General features: G+C 37.7%; 4 protein-coding genes across 7 annotated transcripts; 1 reads left to right on the top strand and 3 right to left on the bottom strand.

Annotated features, from left to right (window-relative positions):
* The first annotated feature begins 468 nt into the window (after nt 1–468).
* Nucleotides 469–946, top strand: LOC121975239 (uncharacterized protein At1g15400-like). Its single transcript, XM_042526769.1, has one exon. It carries the CDS (start codon nt 575–577, stop codon nt 881–883), a length of 309 nt encoding a protein of 102 aa, XP_042382703.1. The 5' UTR covers nt 469–574; the 3' UTR covers nt 884–946.
* On the bottom strand, nt 896–4,695 carry LOC121975238 (embryo-specific protein ATS3A-like). Its single transcript, XM_042526768.1, has 3 exons — nt 4,486–4,695; nt 4,304–4,417; nt 896–1,367 (listed from the first exon to the last, which is right to left on the bottom strand). Exons 1-3 carry the CDS (start codon nt 4,621–4,623, stop codon nt 1,059–1,061), a joined length of 561 nt encoding a protein of 186 aa, XP_042382702.1. The 5' UTR covers nt 4,624–4,695; the 3' UTR covers nt 896–1,058.
* Nucleotides 4,696–4,812: 117 nt separating this feature from the next.
* Nucleotides 4,813–6,796, bottom strand: LOC121975237 (transcription factor HHO6-like). The gene is made up of 4 exons (XM_042526767.1): nt 5,687–6,796; nt 5,345–5,605; nt 5,173–5,249; nt 4,813–5,082 (listed from the first exon to the last, which is right to left on the bottom strand). Exons 1-4 carry the CDS (start codon nt 5,814–5,816, stop codon nt 4,978–4,980), a joined length of 573 nt encoding a protein of 190 aa, XP_042382701.1. The 5' UTR covers nt 5,817–6,796; the 3' UTR covers nt 4,813–4,977.
* Nucleotides 6,797–7,142: 346 nt separating this feature from the next.
* On the bottom strand, nt 7,143–19,166 carry LOC121975236 (target of rapamycin complex subunit LST8). Of its 4 annotated transcripts, none has more exons than XM_042526762.1 (13): nt 18,990–19,166; nt 18,806–18,924; nt 10,630–10,718; nt 10,399–10,533; nt 10,073–10,174; nt 9,875–9,987; nt 9,466–9,535; nt 8,342–8,419; nt 8,092–8,208; nt 7,920–8,014; nt 7,643–7,722; nt 7,505–7,564; nt 7,143–7,417 (listed from the first exon to the last, which is right to left on the bottom strand). In XM_042526762.1, the coding sequence occupies exons 4-13, from the start codon at nt 10,504–10,506 to the stop codon at nt 7,290–7,292; spliced, it is 951 nt and encodes a 316-aa protein (XP_042382696.1). In that variant the 5' UTR covers nt 10,507–10,533; nt 10,630–10,718; nt 18,806–18,924; nt 18,990–19,166; the 3' UTR covers nt 7,143–7,289. The 4 variants fall into 4 exon arrangements, with proteins under 4 accessions (XP_042382696.1, XP_042382698.1, XP_042382697.1 ...); XM_042526764.1 differs by having other exon boundaries at nt 10,073–10,171; XM_042526763.1 differs by having other exon boundaries at nt 10,399–10,528.
* Between the last annotated feature and the right edge of the window lie 3,336 nt (nt 19,167–22,502).

Here is a 22,502-nt window from a genome sequence, read left to right as displayed (position 1 = left end):
TTGACGAGCCGACTAATCGAACCCACGCCGTGGATCAAAATTGATAATAGAAAAACAATGAGTGATCAATTAATAATATCTAACAACAATCAAAACGACTGCGGTACGAGAAGTTATCAAAAAGATCAAATCTGACACTATAATTTAAATTTTAATTACTCGATCTCGAAAAAAAAAAACTCACGAATAAACGTCCCGATTGATGAAAACAGACGGCATGAAAGCTTATCCACTCATTCTCAACTAATTTGTTTTGCCGACAAAGCAAAAGGCGGCCAATCGTAGCTCGCACGACGCCAAAACAAGAAACACAACTCGATGAATCTCCACTAGATCCGCCCAACGATGAAAGATCCGCCCAACAAAGAAACCAATCCATCTTTTTTTAGACAAAAATCTAGTCACGGCACGGCGCATCGCTCGTATTAATATACCAAAGACAGCGCCCTGTTTTCTCCTTCCATGTTCCTTCCGTTGACTTGTTTGCTATTCAGAATTCTGCAGAACAATTCCGATCGTCCTTCCGTTTTCATTATATAATTCCAAATCCTGGAGAAAGGATCAGCGGTGAGAAATGGCGACGCTGCAGAGATCAGCAACGACGTTCCGGAGATCAGGGTCGTCGGGGTTGGTTTGGAACGAGAGGTTCTTCTCTGGAGAATTGGCAAAGCGGCCGGCAGCGGAGCTCAGCGAACCGCTGAGACACAAACAAGCCATGGGGCCGGCGAGGGGAGTCACCGGAGGCATCGCCCCCATAAGAACCAAGGGGCCGCCGACTATAGCTGCCGCCGAGCCGCCATCTCCCAAGGTACCTGCCTGCCTCTGCTGCGGATTCAGCACAGGGAAGCATAGCACGGGCAAGCGAGCCAAGAGGAGAACATAAGTAAACAGGGAATTGAAATGTAACACGATCAAATTATATGAATTATTTTTCTGCTGTTCCATAGATGATCGCAAGGAGAATAATAACTCACTAACATCAGATAGAAGGATACCAGATTTTAGATAACGATCAGAGAATGCAGTTGTCTACAAAGACAAATTCTCGATCTATTATTTTACTCGGTCTCAGGCATTCCTTTCGATTGGATCTGCTTTGTTGGGTCCGAAGATGAGGAGGCAGTTGGGCAATAGTTGAAGCCATACCAGATGCCATTGGGAAGGGGAGAACCGTAGTAGAAGGTGAGGGCGCGGCGAGCACTGGGTTCGTAGATCTTCACCCATTCTGGAGTCCATCCATCCCAACCGTCGCGCCGCAAGTACAAGTAGCAAACTCCGTATCCGCACGGCCCGTCGATCTTGAAGGTATCAGTGGAGCAACGTTCGAATGCTCCTGATGAAGGATCGTCTAGCCTTGGTGCATATATCTGCAGCACAGCAGTGTTTTTAAGAGGTATACAAAGAACAAGCAACAACAATAACCATTTTCAAGATGGCAAATATGTCTCTCCAAACAAGTAGCAACCTACACAAGTTAAATCACATGATAAGATTGGCAACCCACACAGTTATACAAGTTGCTTCCTAGTTTCTTAGTTTACAAAATTAAATTAGAAAAAGGTCTAATAAGAAAAAAAAGAACTATGGTACTGTCCTGCATTATGCCATTTGCATGAGGTTCATTGTTTTTGAAATCCAATTGGAGTGACCATTCCAATAGTATTTTCCAAGAACCAAAGACTAATTCATTTCAGTTAAATGATAGAAGCATTTCGACTATGGGATGTCATGCAGAGGGATAGTGCATGTAGGCACATGGGGGTAAAGCAGGAGACAGAGCCGACTTCTCCCTGAACAATGAGGGAGGACAAAAAAATCTGCCATGCTTTGCCTTAAGAGACAGCCCAAGATGACGACAAAATCATACCCTTTAAACATAAAAAATATCTCCAAAATTGATACTGCCAATGGGTTGTGTTGAAGTTACTTTGGGTTATGCCTACAATTAAAAATTCATGGTATTATCTTTTGAAAAACTGTAACATATAGAAAGGGGGATTGACAATTCAGGTGTAAGGGTTGTGGGCATATTGTATTATATGTAACATGAAATCTAATAGTAGTGCATCAAGAAAAAATCGCAATGGAGTGATGAACGCAAATGCAATGCAAGAGCTAAGACCCATAACATTACCCGTAAAACATAGAAAAAAACGACAATGTATGATGAACACAGCTACACAAGTTATAAACAACAATAACACACTCGAACATATAACAATACTATCTATTAGTATATGCATATTAATTGTGGTAAATAAGGAAAAGGGTTCTACAAAAAATCCAAAAATTTGAGAAACGCCAAATTAGGTCAATATTTGGAATTAAAAAAAGAAATTATTTGAAATTAGAAATAAGTTCACAACTGTGTGGATAAGGGAAATACAACATGTTTTAGATTGATAGCATTGAACACAATATCCTACTGCAGTAATGGCTGGTAATTGCTGTTTCGATGTTTATTTTTCATATTCAAGTTCATTCCAGTATGAAAATAGTAAGCACCATATATCAAGTAAATTATTCTAACCACAATGCAGTATGTTATTCATTTTTGCAATTTAGACAAACAAACCCATATCATATAGCCGAAGGAGATAGTCTAATGTTCAGTTCAAAACTGACACAGGGCACCGCCATTTTTTGAACCATGAAGGATCAACTGACGGTTATACTAAGAATATTTTTTGCTTGTTATGCCAACAATTAATACTATAATTTTCTAACATTCACTTAAATTAGACTAATTGCTATCTATTAAATTCCTCTTCTCATATTGCATTATATTCCCTTGTTAAAATTTTATGTTGGCTTTGCAAGATGTTTTGCATGTTATATTATGTTGTTTGTATCAGATGTTGGACAAATTTAAGCTGAAATCAAAGTTACAAAAAGTCATCAATGAGTAGAAAAACACAGATCTTTAACTAATTTCTTTTAGAAGCTATCTTCCTGAAAGTCTTTTCTGATGCTTCAGAAATAATCTTAAAGTTTTACCATGTGCGTATCGCAATGGCTGTGTAGGTGACCAGATTATTTTAACCTACTCGAGTTTCATAAGAATGTGGATGCTCAAATCAGTTCTATGTGAGCAATTTGAAATTCAAAGTCACATAACTCCACCGTAATTCTCTCCATTCATGACATTAGTTATGGATAAATTATGTTCCGCCTATGCAAGGCCTCTGTTCACCGAGCAGTCAAAAATAAAATAAAAGCTTCCTAGTTAATTCTTGTTCCACCATTTAAAATTTTTAATTTCTTACTCCAATAATAACAGACACATACACAAAACATATGAATAGTAATCATGAAAATAAATGAGTCTAATGTATATGAATGAAATGTACAAATTACTTTATATTTCTTCAATTTGAAAGAGAGGGATTAAGAAGACGAACTTAAAAAAAAAAAAAAAACTATATTATCTACTATCCATACATTTTTTTTTATGGAATCAAAACAAGAAAAGGTGAACGTTGTATTTATTAGTGATTGGAACTTCCTTTCCTTCCCCGTTCAATTTGGGCAGAAATAATATGAAAGAATTTGATAGAATTAAATTCACATATGAATAGAAACCGGGGAATATGAGTCTCATGTATATGAATGAAATAAACAAAGAAATTAATATTATTTTTATTTGGGAGGAATCAAGAAGAAAAGAAGTAGAAAAGAAAAGGTAAGTAAATATATTAACTTCTTTCCATCCATCTTATGAATCGAAGGGAACAAGAAGTAAATGTCATTTATTAGTAACTCAAATTTCATTCCTTCCACGTTGAATTTAGCTGGAAAAATATGAAAGGATTAGGCAACATTAAATTCTTTCTTACATTTCTCTTTCCTTCAAATAGACGAGATTAAACACATAAATACTATGTATATTTGGAGGACAGGAATAAAGATAAGTAACTTAAGAGTTAAGGCTTAGTGAAGGAAAATAAATAAAACAATATATTTTTCATCCCACTCCCATTCTTCTTCTTAATAAAAGACTCAAATTTCATTTTCTATCCATCATTTCTACATAGTTTGGGAAATAAAATAAAATAAAATAAATTGAACGAAATTAAAGTCTTTAATCTTCACTCTTCTCCAAGTTAACAATAGATATTAACGAGCTCGTTTCTTTTTCCTCTTGCTTCTGCCAAGCAAACACACCATAAAAGTTTATTTTTTAAAAAAAAAGTTTTTTTTCTAAACAAATAAAAAGCCGGTCATTTTCAGATGAATGCGGAAGACATGAAGTCTATGTAAAAAAGCTTACTCGATTTAAAAGAAATTAAATGCAGAAAGAGACCTCGTTACGGTACGCATCACCAAAAGCAAGGCTGATCCAATCTCTGGTGTAGCGGACCGAAGAGCAGCTGGTCTTAATCTTCACAGTGTAGGAGCAACTCCACCCCACCTCCTTCTGTAAGATCACAACCAGCCACATCAAAAAGAGCTTAAAAACAAAAACGAGGTAAAATTGTCGCGCACCTTGATCTCCTGGACCACGAAGGACGGTAACTCCCGCGGTCGGGGATCGAGGGCTTCCGCGGCGCAGAAGGCGAGAAAGGCCGGCAAGGAGAGGAGGAAGAGACGCAGAAGAAGGGAGATCGACACGGGCTTCGCCATTTTCCCCCTTCTCACTCTCTCTCTCTCTCTCTCTCTCTCTCGATTTTTCACCGACGAATCGAGTAGCTGGCACACTCTAAAATAGGCACCCCGCTTGTCTCTGACTCACACTCGCTCTCGCACACGTGTCGGCGTGTCATTCCCCATCCATCGACTTCGCCAATCATCTCGCCAAAGCTCAAATATCTTCCTTTTGGTTTCTTTTCATAAAATCTTTTTATCGAGTAAAAAAGCGATTAATAAAAAAATCTACGGAGCCAAGAGTTTCTCATTTTATTTCATATTCTAATTTTTTTTTATAACCTCAAAATCAAAAATAATAATAATAATAAATTAATGTTCCAATGCCGGGCTTCAGCCCCTTTCTTCCCCTTCATCTTCCTCGCGCTGAACCCGCGCATCGCCTCCTTCCAGGTGGAAGCTCAGCCCCGCCCTCTCGCGCATGCTCAGCCGGTGTTTCTGAGCCAAAGAACAAGCGCCAACTCCCCGTTAAAAATCGTCGACCAACAGAAGAGGGTTAAAAGGCGCGCCGGCCGCCGCAACACTCACCTGCAAATGGCTCCTCACCTGGTCGCTCGTGAGGCCCTCCACGTCCATCTGCTCTTTGATCTGCTTCGGAGTCGCAACTGCCCAGTGATGAGAGTGACAAACAAAACTAACTATAAAAATTGAATGAGGTTGAAATTAGGAAGGGCGTGGGCGTGAAGCTTCTTGCACTAACGCTGGGCGCCTCCGAGCTGCTCGACGGCCTTGAGGAACCGGCAGTGCAGCTCCTCCGTCCAATACCGCCTCGCTTTCTTCGGCAGCAACGGCGATGTCGGTGGCAGATCATGCCCGGCATCTTCCATTGAGACCGAGCTCGATCCGTTCGTACGGTGGCCAGGCTCGTCGAGTTTCTCGGAAGTAGACATGATGCGTCCGAACACGCGCACGCATCTCTTGCCACTGCACTTCTCCAACTTGTTCTCCATGAACTGTAGAGCTGCTTGACCAAAACAGAAGTCAAATGGAAGAAATCATTTGATAAAAGAGGAATGATCTATGGAACACAAAAATTAACGACCATTTATGAACAACCGGTTGCACTCGGGGAGCTCCTCTTTTAAATTCTCCACCTTCTTCTTCTCCTCTTCCATTTTGAGGATATGCCTCTCTCGCAAGGCCACCTTTACATCTCGGTTCTCCGTCGCCATCGTGCCCCGGTACCGATGGGAGAGGAGGATTTAGGGGGGTGTTGGTCGTTAAATAGAAAGAAAAGGGGTGGAAGAGTTTAACAGGCAAGTGAGAAGATTTTGTGACAAAGTTGGCCAGTGTTGATTGGAATGTTCTTATTAGATTTCCTTCTAGATTTAGAAGGAATACATGCATACAAAGATTTCTTTCTAAACTCTCCATACCATGAATTTGAATGTTCTATAAGAGAGCCAAAAAACGGCTCCCTCCAAAAGGAGTAAAGTTCAGGTTTTGAAAATGTATTTACTTTTATAAAATCGACAAGGTTTAAAATCCATGTAGGAGAAGAGATATAAAATATTATTATTATTATTATTCTTGTTTATTTTTATTTTTTTTTAAAAAAAAGTGCATGTGTCATTTCTGAAGGTGAATTGCTTAAGTTTATTAATTTTTTAAATTTATGTTTAGTTACCTTTTATTAAAATGATATATATGAACATGTTAATTTGCATTGGTAGTATTTATTCCTTAAAGTTACATAGATTTAATTGATTACGGGAATCAACCTGACCTTCCCATTATATCCTTTAATAGATGTCTAGGCTGAACTTTTACTTGGAAAAAAATAATAAAAATAAACTAAAAAAGTTGATGAATTTAAACTCATGCACACATAAAAATAGCAATCATGTCATTAAAGGTCATGCAAGCTAATCAAATAAAAAAAAATGTTATGTATGATTTTTTTTTACCTATAAAAATTAGTCCTTATTTATTCTTTTTAAGTAGTAATCTATCTTTTATGTTCTATTTTGAGCCTAATATTTATTGGTATTGTTCTATTCCCAAGAAATAGCAATTGCATTTCCTATTTAAACATAATGTCTATATTCTCAATCTCAATAATTACCTAGATTGTTTAGAATTCAAAATCCAATTTTCATATCACTACAAAAGTAAATCTTTATTTTATCTTTCTTTTTACAGATAGTCAGAAGTCAACCTTTCAATCCTATTTATCCTCTTAATTGTTCCTCTGAATATTTTATTACTCACCACACCCACAGAAGCTAGTGTCCTTTTAAATGACCTGTATGCGTGTGTCTATCTACCAATTATACATCCTTAACCTTCCAGTTAGATGGGAAGTTTATGCATTTGCCAAAATAATCTACAGTGACAAGTTTATCAGCATTTCTTCGCCTCGTGTTAGGTGCAAAATAACTCATTGGTCGTGAAATTGAATGGCTTATCATCCTCATTAAAGATCCCAATGAGAAGTCTTCCAACGGATAGCTTAAACCACATTGAGTCGAAGAAGACTTGATGGGGAAAGATCTAAGTAATCCTGTAACCATAACTTGGTTGCCTGGGAATGAAGTATCATAAAAATTGTCCCTAGGATAGTTGTCGACTTCAAACTCCTTAAATAAACTCACAAAGACAGAAATACCATCCTGAAGAGCACCACTTTAAGTAATAAACACTACTCAGGTCGGAGTTGATTCAGCACCGTCATGAAGAGCACAGCAGATTGTTGCTTTGTGATGACCTTGGTAGACCCTGACGGTTTCTCCGGTGGACATCGACCAAAGTCTTGCAGTTGTATCGGATGAAGCTGCATGTAATGATATATATTATTGCATTGTATTCACATAACTAGCATGTAATGAAAAAAAAAAAGATTGTAGGTCATTTACATCACCTGTTATCAGATAAGCACCATCAACAGAGAAAACGCAATCCCATACCCAGCGCTGATGTCCTAATCATGTTATCAGAGTATAAATGAGACGTTAATCCAAGTAATACCACTGAGCAACGGTGATAAAGGTTTGCATGCCTGTTAAAGTCTTCTCCAAGGTAAAGCCATCTACATTCCATATTTTTACAGTGTGATCAGATGCAGCAGTAGCAAGATACCTAAAAGTAATATAGCACATCACATGTCAAGATTTAAAATCATGAATCTTTCAGAAATGGTGCTTAAATTGATTGTTGGCAAATGAGGCAGCTATTTCAATGAGGATACTATTATTGAATCCAATCACAGAAATAATAATCAACCACCATGGATTTATTTGATTGTTAATAGCAGAGTAACGACAACTAGTAGTTACCGATTGGGATCACAAAATTCTGGAGAAAGCAGACACTTCAAGATATAGCCATTATGTGCTTGTAATTTATGCAGTGGTTCAAAGTAGGTCATTGTCTACAAAAGAAATCCCAGATTGGTAAATGAAATGACAAAAAATGATATCAACTAAGGAAACAAACAAAACTTGATACCTGAGTTCCTTTTAGTAAGCGCCAGACATAACATGTTCCATGATTATTTGCAGCAACAACCATGCTTCCATCCCACATCACAGTCAGAGACCTTACAGCTGTATCAACCTCTGGAACCTGCAGCCATGTAATATGGGCTAGTCAATCTGGGCCATATCCCTTTTAAATTATTACTAAATAACAGCATTTCAACACAACATATGAACACTTTTTTTTTCATCAGATCTCATAACAAAACAAATGTACTTACTAACTCACAGCTGCATGAATTTGCAGCGAGATCCCATACTCTAATGTTACCATTTTGATCACCAGATATTAGTTCCTTCTGCAAGATAGTTAAACTTGATAGTTTGTAAAATAGTGCTCCAAAATTGGTAGGAGGATCAGTTACAAACTAATCGAACAAAAAAGAGGACAATTCTGAGCATTTGATTTCCCAGAATAATGAATAATCAAATCTCGTTGATTAAAAGAGCTGCTCATGCACTTCACTAGTACCATGTTTCCATCTTCATTGCCATTATTTTTTTATTTTTTTTATTTTTGGAAGACTTTCTATGACAAGTTGGACATAGTTAATATCTACAGTTTGTCATAAGAAGTGCTAGAGTTATTAGGATCACTAGTGGATCTAGTCCAAACTAAGGTAATAAATAATATCTGTCGCATTTATGCTTCCATTTTTGTTCACCAGTTCCTTATGTAAGAAAGTAAGAACTATGGTAGTTCAGAATATAGTGCTCTGGCATTGGAAAGAGATCAAAATTACACGTGCAGATTTCTTGCCAATTAAAAGAAAAACTCAAATTTGATAATCTTATCTTGAGGCAAAAGAAACTACCATAATTTGAAGGGAAAATTCAATATTTGTCATAGAATGGTAAGGATATATTAAAATATATAGCACTTGCATAGTAGGAAACATAGAGAAACTCTTTATCCTTATCAATTTGATGAAATATTGTTATCATGAGAAGGCACTGTGCAACAGGAAGGTCCTAGGCCAGGGTTTGAATTTAAGAAACATTCTTAGCCATCGCTACAAAATCCTTGATCAGTCATACATCAGGATCCCTCATATCATTTCATTTTGAATATGATAAGGGTGTTGATTAATCCTATGACTTTGTTTAGCAGGCTTCCTGCCCTGAACATTAGAAACAGAGTTGCATGCAAGCAATTATGGGTAACAAAAATAAGACTACAATATAAGTACATTAATGAGTAACAGTCTGGAACTACAAAAAAAACAGGTGATACAACAGTGCCATAAAAAAAAAATACATTTTCAGAAAAATAAAAGACTTTTCTGTTGCATCAATCATGAATATGTGCAGATCAGTAAAAAGAAACAAAAGTATACAAAAATACTTGATTTGGGTGCAGAACGACTGTATTAACCGCTGCACGGCTTTCATATTCTCGTTGGCAAGTTGCAGTTCTGAAGTATTGACAAAAGGTACAAATAAATGAGAGATGAAGTTTGGTTATCAGTATACAGATTAAGTATAATATAACACTTGATCAAAGAGCCTGCAAACAATTCACTGGATAGTAACATCCCAATAGCCTACAGCTCCATATTTTTAACCTTACCTACAGCTTATTATGTTCTACCTATCTATATGAACATCAGCGTACACGAGGAATTAGTCTAGCCGCATCTTATACAAAAGTTCCATGATCTGATCAAGAGTAAATTGCATTGGCAAATGATGCAACAGAAGTCATCTAGATGAATGGGTAAGTGACAAAATGCACAAAAGAAGACATTTCATACCTCAAATCCCATATCTTCACTGTACCATCTTCAGACCCTGAATACATCCAATTTCCATCACATTGAAAACCCACTGCCATAACGTTATTAGTATGTGATTCATAGCTGGAAACCTAAAACCAGATAGCATGAGAAAAATTTAGGTCAAACAAATAAAAGCATAGAAAAAAAAAAACATCATTGAACATGTAGACATACTGGATGTGGACTATTAGAGTTAACATCGAAAAGGCGGATGTTGGGATTGCCAGCAGCAGCTAAGTATCTTTTGTCAGGTGTTATCTCAAGCCTATTGACCTGCTGCAGATAAAAGAATTATTATCATGGTTCATAAAAGCAAATGCCGTTAGAGGAATAGTTCGAAGAGTCTACAGGTACATGAGAGTTTACAGAGTATGATTCATTTTTATACTGTACGGCCAGTGACAGAAGTCAATTTTTGGACATTGAAAGAACTCAGGACAAACTTCTATCTTCTTGGAGGAAAAAATGCAATAGGCCCATCCAGGAATTGATGCACTCACAGAATCTGGGTATTGAATGGTGCGATAACAGCGCCCACTTTTGGCCTCCCAGAATCTGATAGTGTGATCATAGCTTGCCGTGGCAAGAATTACAGAAGGTTGGCTCATTTGCAAGGACCCTATTGCTCACCTAACCTTGAACAAGCGGGAAATGAATTAGAACTAGAATTTCATAGAAGCTAGATGAAAATAAATCTAAGTCAGGGGGAAAAAAATTCTAGAGAAACCTACCCGACATATTTCCCTATGGAATGGATTATGCCCCAAAGATGAAACTGGCCAAACTCAGATCCACAATATTCCATCAACAACAGGTTGTGCTGTAGCAAAAGGCTTGGATGAGATTAAGATAGGAATATATGATCAGTTTAGATCAATGAATTGAACAAAAACAATATGATAATCCTAGATGAAAGTCTGTCTATGTTGCTGAATGTGGTTTAGCTAAATGGTATTATTGCAAAGTTGTTTTTGTGTCACAAAACTTGAATTTGCCACACCAAAGAGGTATTCTAGTCATTTTGTGTTACATGACATTAGTGTTTTCATACATGTTTATGAATCAAAGTCCCACCCTGCCCCAAAACATCCATGGAACTAAGCCCCTAGATAATATGGCATGGCTAATAGTTTTCCCAATTTCCACTTTTTTTTTCCTTTCTTATAGATCTGGTGTATCAATCACAATTTGGTAAATGTTCGCCATTTCATTAAGTTTAAAACTTGTTATAGGCTCCCACTTTCTTTCTTCTAAGATCCATTCAGGCTAAACTAAGCTGCCATTTCAGTTGTAGTAAGGTTACGCAATCCATTATAACTAGGTAATACATCAGACTTTTAAGAATCAATTTAAATAAGCACGGTCATGTCCAAAAAAATTTACAACCATGATCCAGTACAAAAATGAAGCATTAAAACTGGAATGGAGCATCAATAATTATCAAGGAATATGTCATGGGAAGGAGAAAGATTTGAGTTACTTTTGAAAATAAACCCTCTTAAATTTTACATCCAATATATTTATCCCGCCTAACATTTATACATCAAGATAAGCAGGAAGATTCACCAACAATTCTGCCCATGTTTTAGCTCCTTGTTGATCTAAGTTCTATCCCCAACCCCCAATTCATCTCTTAAATTCCCAATTTAAACCCTTCTTAAAAGAACAGAAGTTTTAAAATACCATCAAGCTGTATTCCGTAGTTCGAGAGAAACAAGCAAGAGCATCTCCTCAAATTCAGCATAGTTTTGTGCCCACAATTACACCCCCAAAAAACTACAAGCATACACACAATATTCTAAAGCCTTAGAAATTCTACATAGCCTACAACAAGACCATAGCAATAAGATGCTTACCATATGATCAAATTTCAGTGAGAACAATGGAAGATCAACACAAAATGCTTGCTTGCAATCTAAACATCCTGATCTAATCAAGAGGGACTACCATTGCACAACATCATGAGGGAAAACTCCTTAAACCAATCTCAAACAAAAAGGGAAACACTTCCTCATAATGCTTACTTGTAATAAATCACAAAAAGGCATGCGGAGGCTGCTAGCAAATAAGTAGATGAAGGGAATAACAAAGCCAGCTGCTACTGCCTAGCCCACACTCAGGAGGATTTTAGCTCCTCTGCTCGCTGTTGGGTCTCCTTGCTTTGCAAATTTGGCAAAGAGGTGTTTAAGCAGTGGAAACATGTGCCAAGTTCTGATTTCTATTGCTTAAAATCAGGATGAGAAGGTTGGCTCACTGTTCCACTGCTGAAGAAGGGATGCAGAGACTACCATATCAAGGGAGAAGACTTGCCAGACTACAATGGAGGTGAGGTCAAGCGAACGTTGGGATGGAGGAGGAACCAACCATGGATGCTCGCTGATGGAGAGGCACAGCTGGAGAATTGTTCTTCTCAAGTACAGAGAAAGAATAGCAAGGGAGATAAAGGAAGATGAGAACCAAGGACAAGAGGATTTTTTTTTCAGAAAAGGAATAGCAGATGAAAAGGGAAAGAGAAGCTCCATATGATACAACCAAACGAAAGTTAACCAGATCGATTTACATAGAATAAATCAGTTCAAATTTAGTTCAATCAATAAATCTCCAATTTGACTGATCTGAATTTGGTTGACACTCGATTCAAATTCAACTTGATCCTCACTTTAACCAGCCTCAAAGAACCAATAAACCTCAAATTGACCAACAATAAAGCCTCATTACATTAAGAAAATAAGCCTCTAACATATAGATTCAGCTTTAAATAAACCGATTCAACCTCAAATTCATTGATTAAACAGTAATTAACTTCTTACTACATGATAAATCCCAAATTAAAGCTATGGACATAATATTCGCATTGCTTAAAATTGTTTGGTTTTAATTTTCTATGGGAACATAGAAATTGAATTTATTCCCATTTTTCAAATAGTCCACATTATAAGAAATGGCAGGAAACTAGAAATTTAAAGGTTTTATGCTTGATAGAGTAAAATAGAATATATGAAATTTAAATTTAGCGAAACTAGGCATAGTAAAACAATTGTTAAGATATAAGATGATGAATTATTATAACTAAGCTTTAAATATATGTAAACGAATGGAGAGGCTAAGAGATGTTTTACATGGAATACAAGTAAAATGATTGAAATGGACGAGAGAGTCAAGTGTTCTTTGTGATCGTAAAGCGGGTCTAAAACTTAAGGAAAATTTTACAAAATAATAGATAGACATACTATGTTATATGGAGTTGAATATTGGGTAATGTCTCAAGCACACAAGCAGAAAATAGAGTAGTACAGATGAGGACATTAAGGTGGATGTACGGACATACAAGAATGGACAAGATAAAAAATGAAAACATTAGAAAGAAACTCAAAATTATGCCTATTAAAGGAAAACTCTGAGAGATAAGTTTAAGATGATATGAATATGTACTTAGACAACTAATAAATGTTCCAATTAGGCGATATGAATTATGACAAATACGTACATTAAACGAGGAAATAAAATTGATCAACCCCAACTAGAACAACCATTATAAATCTTCATATCCGTACCACATATCATGTCCATGGAACCCACACCGATCGTGCAACAATTTGCCTTGGCACCTACTAGATCTCAATCAACCACACCAAATAGAACCACATATCCAATTGATTATTTTAAAAAATTTACACAATTAAAAACTCACCAAGTAAAAGAAATCGTAAAGGTTATTAGCCATTAAGTTTTAATTCACTCGTGACAAAATGAAAGACTATATGAACACTTACATATAAAAGAACCTTTAAGTACATAGACAACAAATAAAAGATAACAAAAGCATAAAGCTATAAATCCTTCAAAGTGACCTCAGGACCTCTGCCTAGCAATGATCAAAGCTCAACCCAACTCCAGAGAGCAAAAGTTGGTTATCAGGGAAAAGAAACTAGGCAAATAGTATGATGTATTGATAACAAAAAAAAGGGTAACTAAGGAAATATACCATGTTATAAGCTGCAAGAAAGGAAAAGTAACTACAAAATCTTGATTCGTTGCAATCCGCTAAATACCACTCAATAAACATGCTTAGAGTCATCCAATGGGTGTGACCGCGTGAGCCACTACACCCTCTTTTGTTTTTCAAAGTACAAAATGATGTTTGTATCTCTCTAGCACATGCACAACTACTAAAGATAGCCAGCACATGCACAACTACTAAAGATAGCCCAAATGTGTTGCATCTAACTCGTCATACTCATTAGTGTAGCAAATGCACAGTCAGGTAAAAACAACCAATATAACTACTACATGGTCAAGAAATCATCCTAATTGTGCCAAAGGCCCCGACGTCCACATCCCCTAGAAGACATTCAATTATTATGTTATGTCCTAAGTTTACCATAACCTTAACCAAAGGAGACCGCCTATTCAATAAAATGTCATAATACATCCAAGATACCACATAACATTCAACATATTAAGAGCAGATAATAACAATCTACAATTGAAATATAATACACCATAAATAATTAAATATGTAGCAGCTTATAAGACCGCCTAAGCACATGAACAACCAAAATAACAACAGTCCAAGAGGGATATATGAGCAATTACAAATAAGTGAGTAAATAAGGTAACATCAGGAGTTCCTACGACATAAGGTATATTGACCCACATTAATCTTTTCTTGCAAGTCATCCTAATTTAGGTACAGAGGAAAAAATAGCTTATCGCCATTGCGATTTACTAAAAATTGAGAATAGGCCACTACAAGTGAATGAAGAAGGCTCCGTTGCCTCCCTCAATAGTTAATTCGATCAACCGGGGCTTGCTAAAGACAAAGAACTACGAAAGCAACATGTTACAATGAGGAATCGTGGAAAAAATCTGTACTTGTGACAAGAGCAAGGTCTAGCACTAGAGGGGTGCCCTAGGACAGAATAAAACTACTTGTTTTTTCCCCTCTTTTCCAACTTTTGCTTGTTTTTCTGTAATTTTAAATTGTTGTAGGATCTATCTTTAAAACAGAATTATAATTTTCTTTGTTGTAAAAATCTAACGCTAAGGGCATACCTTGTTCTTTTCTTTCTTATTTCCATGAGTGAAACTAACTTATATGTTTAGATATCAAGCGGGTTTGAAAAACGGCAACGATCTAAAATTCGCTAGCCACTAGTCTAGCGCCAGACCAACGCCTAGCGCCTAGGCAGAGACTAGGCTCTGATAGGCGGATTCCACGGTATCAACATAAATTACATAATAAATCATATTTTATAACTCTAACACAATAACATCAAATTTAAAATGAGTTCAAAATTACACAACTAATAAAACATCACAAATTTATTCTACTTCTTCTCCATAATTTTCAACATGTTTTTCGTCTGACACAAATCCAATATCATCATTGTGATCCTCCCCTTCTTCTTTGGATGCAAAATCATCCTTGTGAAGTTCTCTCACTCTAGAGTTTCTTCGGAGTTGTAGATTTTCATTTGCTCCAGTTGCTTCATCAACCATTTTCCAAGTGATCTCGGAATGTTCAACTTCATCATCTTCCCCACCATCTACAATCCAACCTTGTGCATTTGAAACATCTTTTGCAAGAAGGACATTGGCATTCCTTTCTTTCTCTCTTTTTTATTTGTTCAACAATCTAGCATAACATTGGACAAATACTAGATTGTTCACATCCAACTTATTTCTTTTCTTGTTGGACCAAAGTTTAAGGCTTATAGAACTTAAGCCCAACACGTTATATTTCAGTTTTTTTTATTTGGGCTTTAAGTTCAAAAGCTCAAACAAAAAAAAATGAAAAACCTGCATCATTTTTACGACGCCTAGACGATTCGACCGGCGCCTAGGGCTGCCTAATCCCGTCTAGGCGCCAAGGACGCCTAGGTTGGCCGATCAACATGTTTTGGTGCAGCTGGCTTGCGCCCAATGCCTAGGCAGTCGCCTAGGTCGATTTTTATAACACTGAAAAATAGTCTCCTTGTTTTTCTACTTTATACTTGAACAATAAATAGAAGGTGAAAATTGTGTTATTTGAGTGGGATCAATAGTCATGTAGGTGATAATTTGTTTTTAAAATGCCTGCTTTTGTTTTTTTTTTTTTTTTGCCCCCTCAGAGCTCTCATTTTATTTATTGAAAGCTATCATAGTTTTATAATGGTTCACTGTTACAGTTAGATACTATTGTGAAATTCTATATTGAGTCGATTTCATGTTTATAGGAAAAAATGGATATTACAAAGGACTAATAACGGTGATATTATGTTGCATCAGCCTGATTTCCCCAATACGTTGGAATTATTACTCTTTCTGACACTAATTTTAGCCAACCAGTGATATGATTTGTTTTGGGGTATATAGGTGGAAAAGATGGGTGATTCAATGGATGCTAATGGTACATTGGACGCAGGAGAAGGGGATCTCGTTTCTAGTCATTGTTAGTGTTCTCTGTCTATGGTATCTTACCTGCTAAAAGAATTAATTACTAGACTTTTACACTAAAAATATAACGGATTAACCTGAGCAAATGTCTATTTGCTTTCAATTCCAGCTGAGATACATCATTTCTCTAGTAAAAACTGTATCAAGTTGTGTTTTATATCCATTTGAAACTTCATGTTGATGTGCAGATAAAAGATGGTATCTGAAAGAAACAAGTGAAATTTATTTCAATTATTTGGATTCAGTACATGGAATTTAGTCCCGCCATTTAGCTCAATTAAGTTATTTAGATTTTGATTGGTTTAGAATCTACGTTATGTTAGGAAGATGGATATCAAGTGCACTTTAGAACTCTATGTATCTTATGTCAATCTTATGTGATATTTTTAGATAATCAAAAGATTTGAATATCTTTGGTGATGTAAGCTTGCAAAGGATTTAAAGACAAAATAAGACTTATATTGTCAGTTCCAGATAGTTGGCACTAACAAGGCATGCCCCATATTTTCTAGGTTAATTTTGGTTTAATCCTTTATTATTTTCACATCCTACCCTTATTTGAAGAAAGATCATACTGCTCTTATGAACAAAGGCGAGGATTAATTGAAATTGTTAGAGTAAAACTATGTTTGATGTAATGCAATTGTTTGTAATGTTGCTTGACTCTTGGTTACACTTTGTTTCCCACCGAAGCAGGTACTTGGAACATGAAGTGATTATGAGGCATGTAGAAGCACAAATTTTAAATGAGCAGATTACTCTAATTGACTAATCAATTGTTGTAAACGTTAAAAATAATGTGGACCAAACTCATTGATTGTGTGAAGTTTCCTCATCTCTTACGAAGTAGATACCAAATTTATATGTAATTTTATGTTTTTTCCATATGTATATACAGTGATCCCCATGATAAAATAATTCTGCATTTGCTCTGATAATATTTTTAGAAATGAATAGTGATATCTCTCAACAAATCGTGGTAAAATTGGATGGAACTAAATTTCTCCGATGGTCTTATCTCATGCATATTTATCTCAAGCATTACCTGTGATGTCAAACCACCTAAGACCCTCCCAAAATTTGGTAAATAGAAAATAAACAACAAAAAGATCTCGACTTGGACAGCAAATATAATTTCTACATCAATTGGCATGCAACTTGGCAAATTCAACACCACCATAGAAGTCCAAAAATTATTTTGTATCAGGTATCACGAAACAATTTTGCTTTAAAATAAAGTTCAAATGAACACAAGGCATCTGCAGCAACAATCAAGATAGTTTGTTCTGAGTTCCACTATCAAATGGCTATCATCTGGGACAACTAGCCCTAATGGAACCTAAATGAACTGTGTTAATGCTTAGCTTAGCTTACCTTACCTTACCTAGTAGAACCTAAATGGACTGTCAATGCTTAGCAATCTATAAGTATCCAGAAGATTCTTCCCTTGTACAGTTTCTAATAAACCTACAAAGAATTTGTTGTGATTCTTGTAGGGCCATTAGAAACTATACAAGTCCAAATTCTTCAAGATACTTGCAGCATAACTCAGTACCAATAGTCCAGTTAGATTTTATGAGGACACTTTGGTACCAAATGATAGTCATTAGAGAGTAGAACTCAACAGGATATTATGGTTGTAGCTACAGATGTCTTACAATCTATCTCAAGTTTATATTTTAAAACGAAATTCATCTAATGACATATCATTCAAAGGAACACACAAACATTGAATTTGACAAGTTGCATGTTGATTAATGAAAGAAATCTATATTTGTTATCTATGTGAGGATCTTATCATTATTTATTTCCTATTTATCAGTTTCTGAGAAAATCCAGTAATGTATTTCCATGGCCTGCATCTTCTGAGACGGATACACATGATGTTTTAGCATCCTTCGAGATAAATAGACATAAGATGAGACCATTAGAGAAAATAAGCTCCATCCAATTTTACCATGAATGGTTGAGATATCTCACTCGCCATTTCTGAAAATGTTATATGAGCCATTGCAGAATTATCTTTATGAAGGAAGGAGAGCATCAACAGCTGTGGTTTTTTTATGGATTAATTCTAATTTTACAGTTTAGATAGATCAAATATAAAATATACTAGAGGAATAAAGTAATCTGCAATTTAACAGATTACAAGAGATGTCGGTGATATGATGACGTTGTCAAGAGTTCAAGGCGATGAAATGTAGAAACGCAACAATGAAGATTGCAACCGCCGCAGGTGGCAAGGCAACAGAAGCCCTATTCGACTCTGAAGGAGGAAAGATGTCCGGAAGGAGGTGGATGGAAGAAGGATCGATACCATATAAACATACGGACTGGAGAAAGTAATTGATTAGCAAATGGAAACTTGTGTCTTGCATGATCCAGAAACCAGGTGTGGTTTATTTGTATAAATACTAGCAAAAACAAAGAACGGCATCTTCCAATTCATGTGTTTAGACAAAGGGTTACCCGTGGAGAACTGGCAACACGTTCTCATGCTAAGGGACAGACGAGACGTGAGGCGTGGAGCCGTATCCAGCGCCTGCAAAGGAAGAAGAAGCTGGACGCACCCCAATTCTCCTGACAACCTGCCGAGTAATAGATCAGTAACCCAGAGAACCACCGCAATAGATTTCATGTCGCCGATTTTTACCGGGCAGGAATAGAGGAGAGCCGGTGGCGTGGGTGGCGGGAGGCAGTCACCGGCAGACCAAGACACGAACGGAGACTCCTCGTTGTCGGCGTGCGGAGGGAAGAGGCTCGGACGGTAGCGCCGATCGACCTACAGATCGAACCACACAGAGCCACCTCATGGCGGCGAGGGTCTCGGGCTTTTGCCGATTTGGTAGTGGATATGGAGCCGAAGCGAGGGTCCGATGGCAATTAGGAAAAGTGAATCCGATCCGGCAATGACTATGTGGCTAAAGGCGATCCGGCAATGACTATGGATCAAGATCCAATACCCATGGAACCTAAATATGAATCGACTAATTAAATCATTCAAACTTAACCTCGATCAAAGAATAAAGTTCTCATTGCCGCAAGGTAAGTTCGAACCTCTACCAATAAGGATAGTATCCGAATTCACTCGTTATATACCAATTAACAATTTATATGACTTGTAAATTTATATGACTTTTTTTTTAAAAAAAATAATAGTTGGTTACAATGGTAACCAATGTGTAGGATTCAAACATGACCCTTTTTGGTAGGATCGAATTTAGCATACCGTAGATCACATCATCCTATTCTTCATATTGTGGATTTCAATTCCCGTTCCGTCAATGGCTGTCGTCTTTGGAGCCACACTCTTCCTGTTGTCGCCGCCTCATGCTTGACCACGAGGACGAAGTCTTAGGTGTTGATCCGGGCAGTAAAGGTGAAGTCCGGTCTGTAGAGAAGTCAACGGTACATGGAGAGTGAAAATCAACCAAGTTAAGGCGGCCAATAATCGGGGCCGGCCGATCGGCCGACCCATCTTCCCGAGCGGTGCAACAGTAACACCGAGTTTTCGACGCTCACAAGGCAAAGCGGGAAGAAACGGAAATCGAGCGACTATCCCGCTCGGCTAACAATAGACAGGACATTCGGCCAAGCGAGCATCCGCCTGGAGGTCGTTAGCCGACAGTCTTCCGCTCGGCCCGAGAAAGGCGCCAGCCGAGCGGTTCCTACGCTCGGCTCGGTAAAGGACAAAGGGAGCAGTTGACGATGTCTTCCTAGAAACTAGTGTCGCTGGCAAGAGGCATGGTCGGTGGCGTTGTCAGACAGAGAATCGTAAGGGGGAAACTTTCACTGTCGCGTCAGAGATATGCTCGTGCTATTAAAGTATGACATCTTGCACGCTTTCCTAACACATCCATTCCAAATATGCTTTGAGGAACGTGCACGTCTCAGGGAGCGTGCATGCGCCTCTGGGGAGTCCTATACAAGGACCCTCAGACGTCGATGGAGGTATGCACTATTATTCACTGTAGCTACAGTTCTCATTTCTTTTTCGCTCTACTTCTTTCTGTCGGAGATTTGACTTGAACGTCGAAGGGTCATTGCCGGGAAACCCCTCCCCGGCTCGGCACTATGTTTGCAGGTTCACAGCGGCAGAGGATCTACGTCTTTGGAGTCTTCGACCAGTCAATAGGAGAGTCACATCCCTAACGTTCATCGACTCAGCACTCGAACAGGATCAAATTGGCCCCGTTTGTGGGAACGCACCTGAATCCGAGTCAAGGAGATGGAAGAAGCTAGACGCCAACACACTGTGACGCTCTCTCAAGAGGAACTTGATGCGCTCGTACATGCGCGAGCGACCAAGATGATAGAGCAACAACAGAAGGCTCTAGCCGAGCGGCTAGCGCAACAAGCAACTTCAGTATCTGGAGGCCGAGCGGCGCACAAGGACCGGCCGGAGCAGCTCTCCATATGTGGTCAAAACAAAAGTCTGAGCTGTACACAAATAGAGGCGCCACCCGCGCTGATCCCATTCCACTGGGCCTTATTCCAGACGCCCTCTGAGATCGCGCAAGCGAATCGAGACCGGTCTTCCTTAGACGAAGCTCCCGCTCGGGATGCAAGAAAGGGCAAAGCGCCCCGAGCTGACTCATCACCCGAGTGGATCAACCGCCAATTCTTCGAAGCAATTCTACAGGATCCTCTATCAAGGAACTACGCACCCTTGGCGATCGGCGAGTACAACGGATCGACAGACCCAGACGACCACCTTGGCAAGTTCGACAACGCGGCAACCCTTCATCAGTACACGGATGGAATTAAGTGTCGAGTCTTCCTCACTACTTTGTCCGCCTCGGCACAATGCTTGTTTCGAAGGTTACCGGACGGGTCGATTCAAAGCTTCAAGGACTTCAGGACGGCCTTCCTGTTAGTTGCTACACGGAATACCGTCCTAATTCCCCCGTACAAAAATTTGTACAAGCATAGAACTATCCTAGCTACCCATGTGTTCTACTAAAGTTAAATTTGGATTGCAAACGATGCTTAACATTATTAATCCAAATTTTCCCTTTAGGAGTTAAAATTGAATTGGGAACGAAACTTAACATTCTTACTTCAAGTTCAACCGATGTGATCTTCCTAAGTTAAACTATATTACAGAAGTTGATCAAATATCTATTTCAAGGATCGACTTCCAGGTCAAACGTGGCGAGGCACTAAGTCTTCTTGGGTATGGGATCATCCACCACTGCCTAGACAAAGTCTTTCAAAGAAATCGGATATTTAAACTTCTCACGGTAAACAAGGTTGAACAATAGAGACCTCAATAGAAACACATTATCGAAACATGAAATCGAAACGAAAATCGATAACAAAAATGATAATTAAAATCGATAACCTCTTGTGTTTGGTTTTACAAAATCTATACAAAAGGATGCACTAGTTATGATGCGGAAACTTATAACTATTTATACCTCTTGTAACTTATAGACCTCTTGATCTTCTATTATATTCTTTTTATTATCTTGGACGTCGTGTGGGCGACGATCTACCAAGACGAGAATCCACCCAAGCCTTCTTCTTCTTTTCAAGTTTCGGCCACCAACTTTCTCCAAGAGATGATGAAGTTCGGCCACCAACTTTCCTCCAAGGGATGCTAGACAAGAGAACCTCCTTCTCTTCTTCTTCTCCTTCAAGCAACCGACCATCAATGGATCTCCACACTAATATGCCACCAGCCACCAAGAGGGAAAACAAAAGAGAAGAGAGAAAGAGTAAGGGTCGGCCACCACCAAGGAAGAGAGGAGAGGAATAGAAGATGTATTGTTGTAAGGTGAGGCACCTCTACCTCTCTTTTATATTCCTTGGTCTTGGTAAATAAGGAAAGTTTTAAACATAATTAAAACTTCTTTATATTCCTTGCCAATGACTAAAAAGGAAAGTTTTAAAACAAAAAATTAAAACTTCCTTTTCTTCTTGTCATGGCAGACCACATGCTTGTTCTCCAAGTAAGGAAAGATTTTAAACAAAAATTAAAATCTCTCTTTTAAAAATCCCTTTTGTGGATAATTCTAAAAGGAATGTTTTATAAATTAAAATCTCTCTCTTTTAAATCCTTTTATGGATAACTATAAAAGATAAGATTTAAAATAAAACATGGTTTGAAAAAAAGAAAGTTTTATCAAAAAATTAAAATCTTTCTTTCATATTATAGATAACT

Source organism: Zingiber officinale, chromosome 4B (genome assembly GCF_018446385.1).
Source record: "Zingiber officinale cultivar Zhangliang chromosome 4B, Zo_v1.1, whole genome shotgun sequence".
NCBI classification, from domain to species: domain Eukaryota; kingdom Viridiplantae; phylum Streptophyta; class Magnoliopsida; order Zingiberales; family Zingiberaceae; genus Zingiber; species Zingiber officinale.
This window is presented reverse-complemented; position numbering and strand designations above follow the sequence as displayed.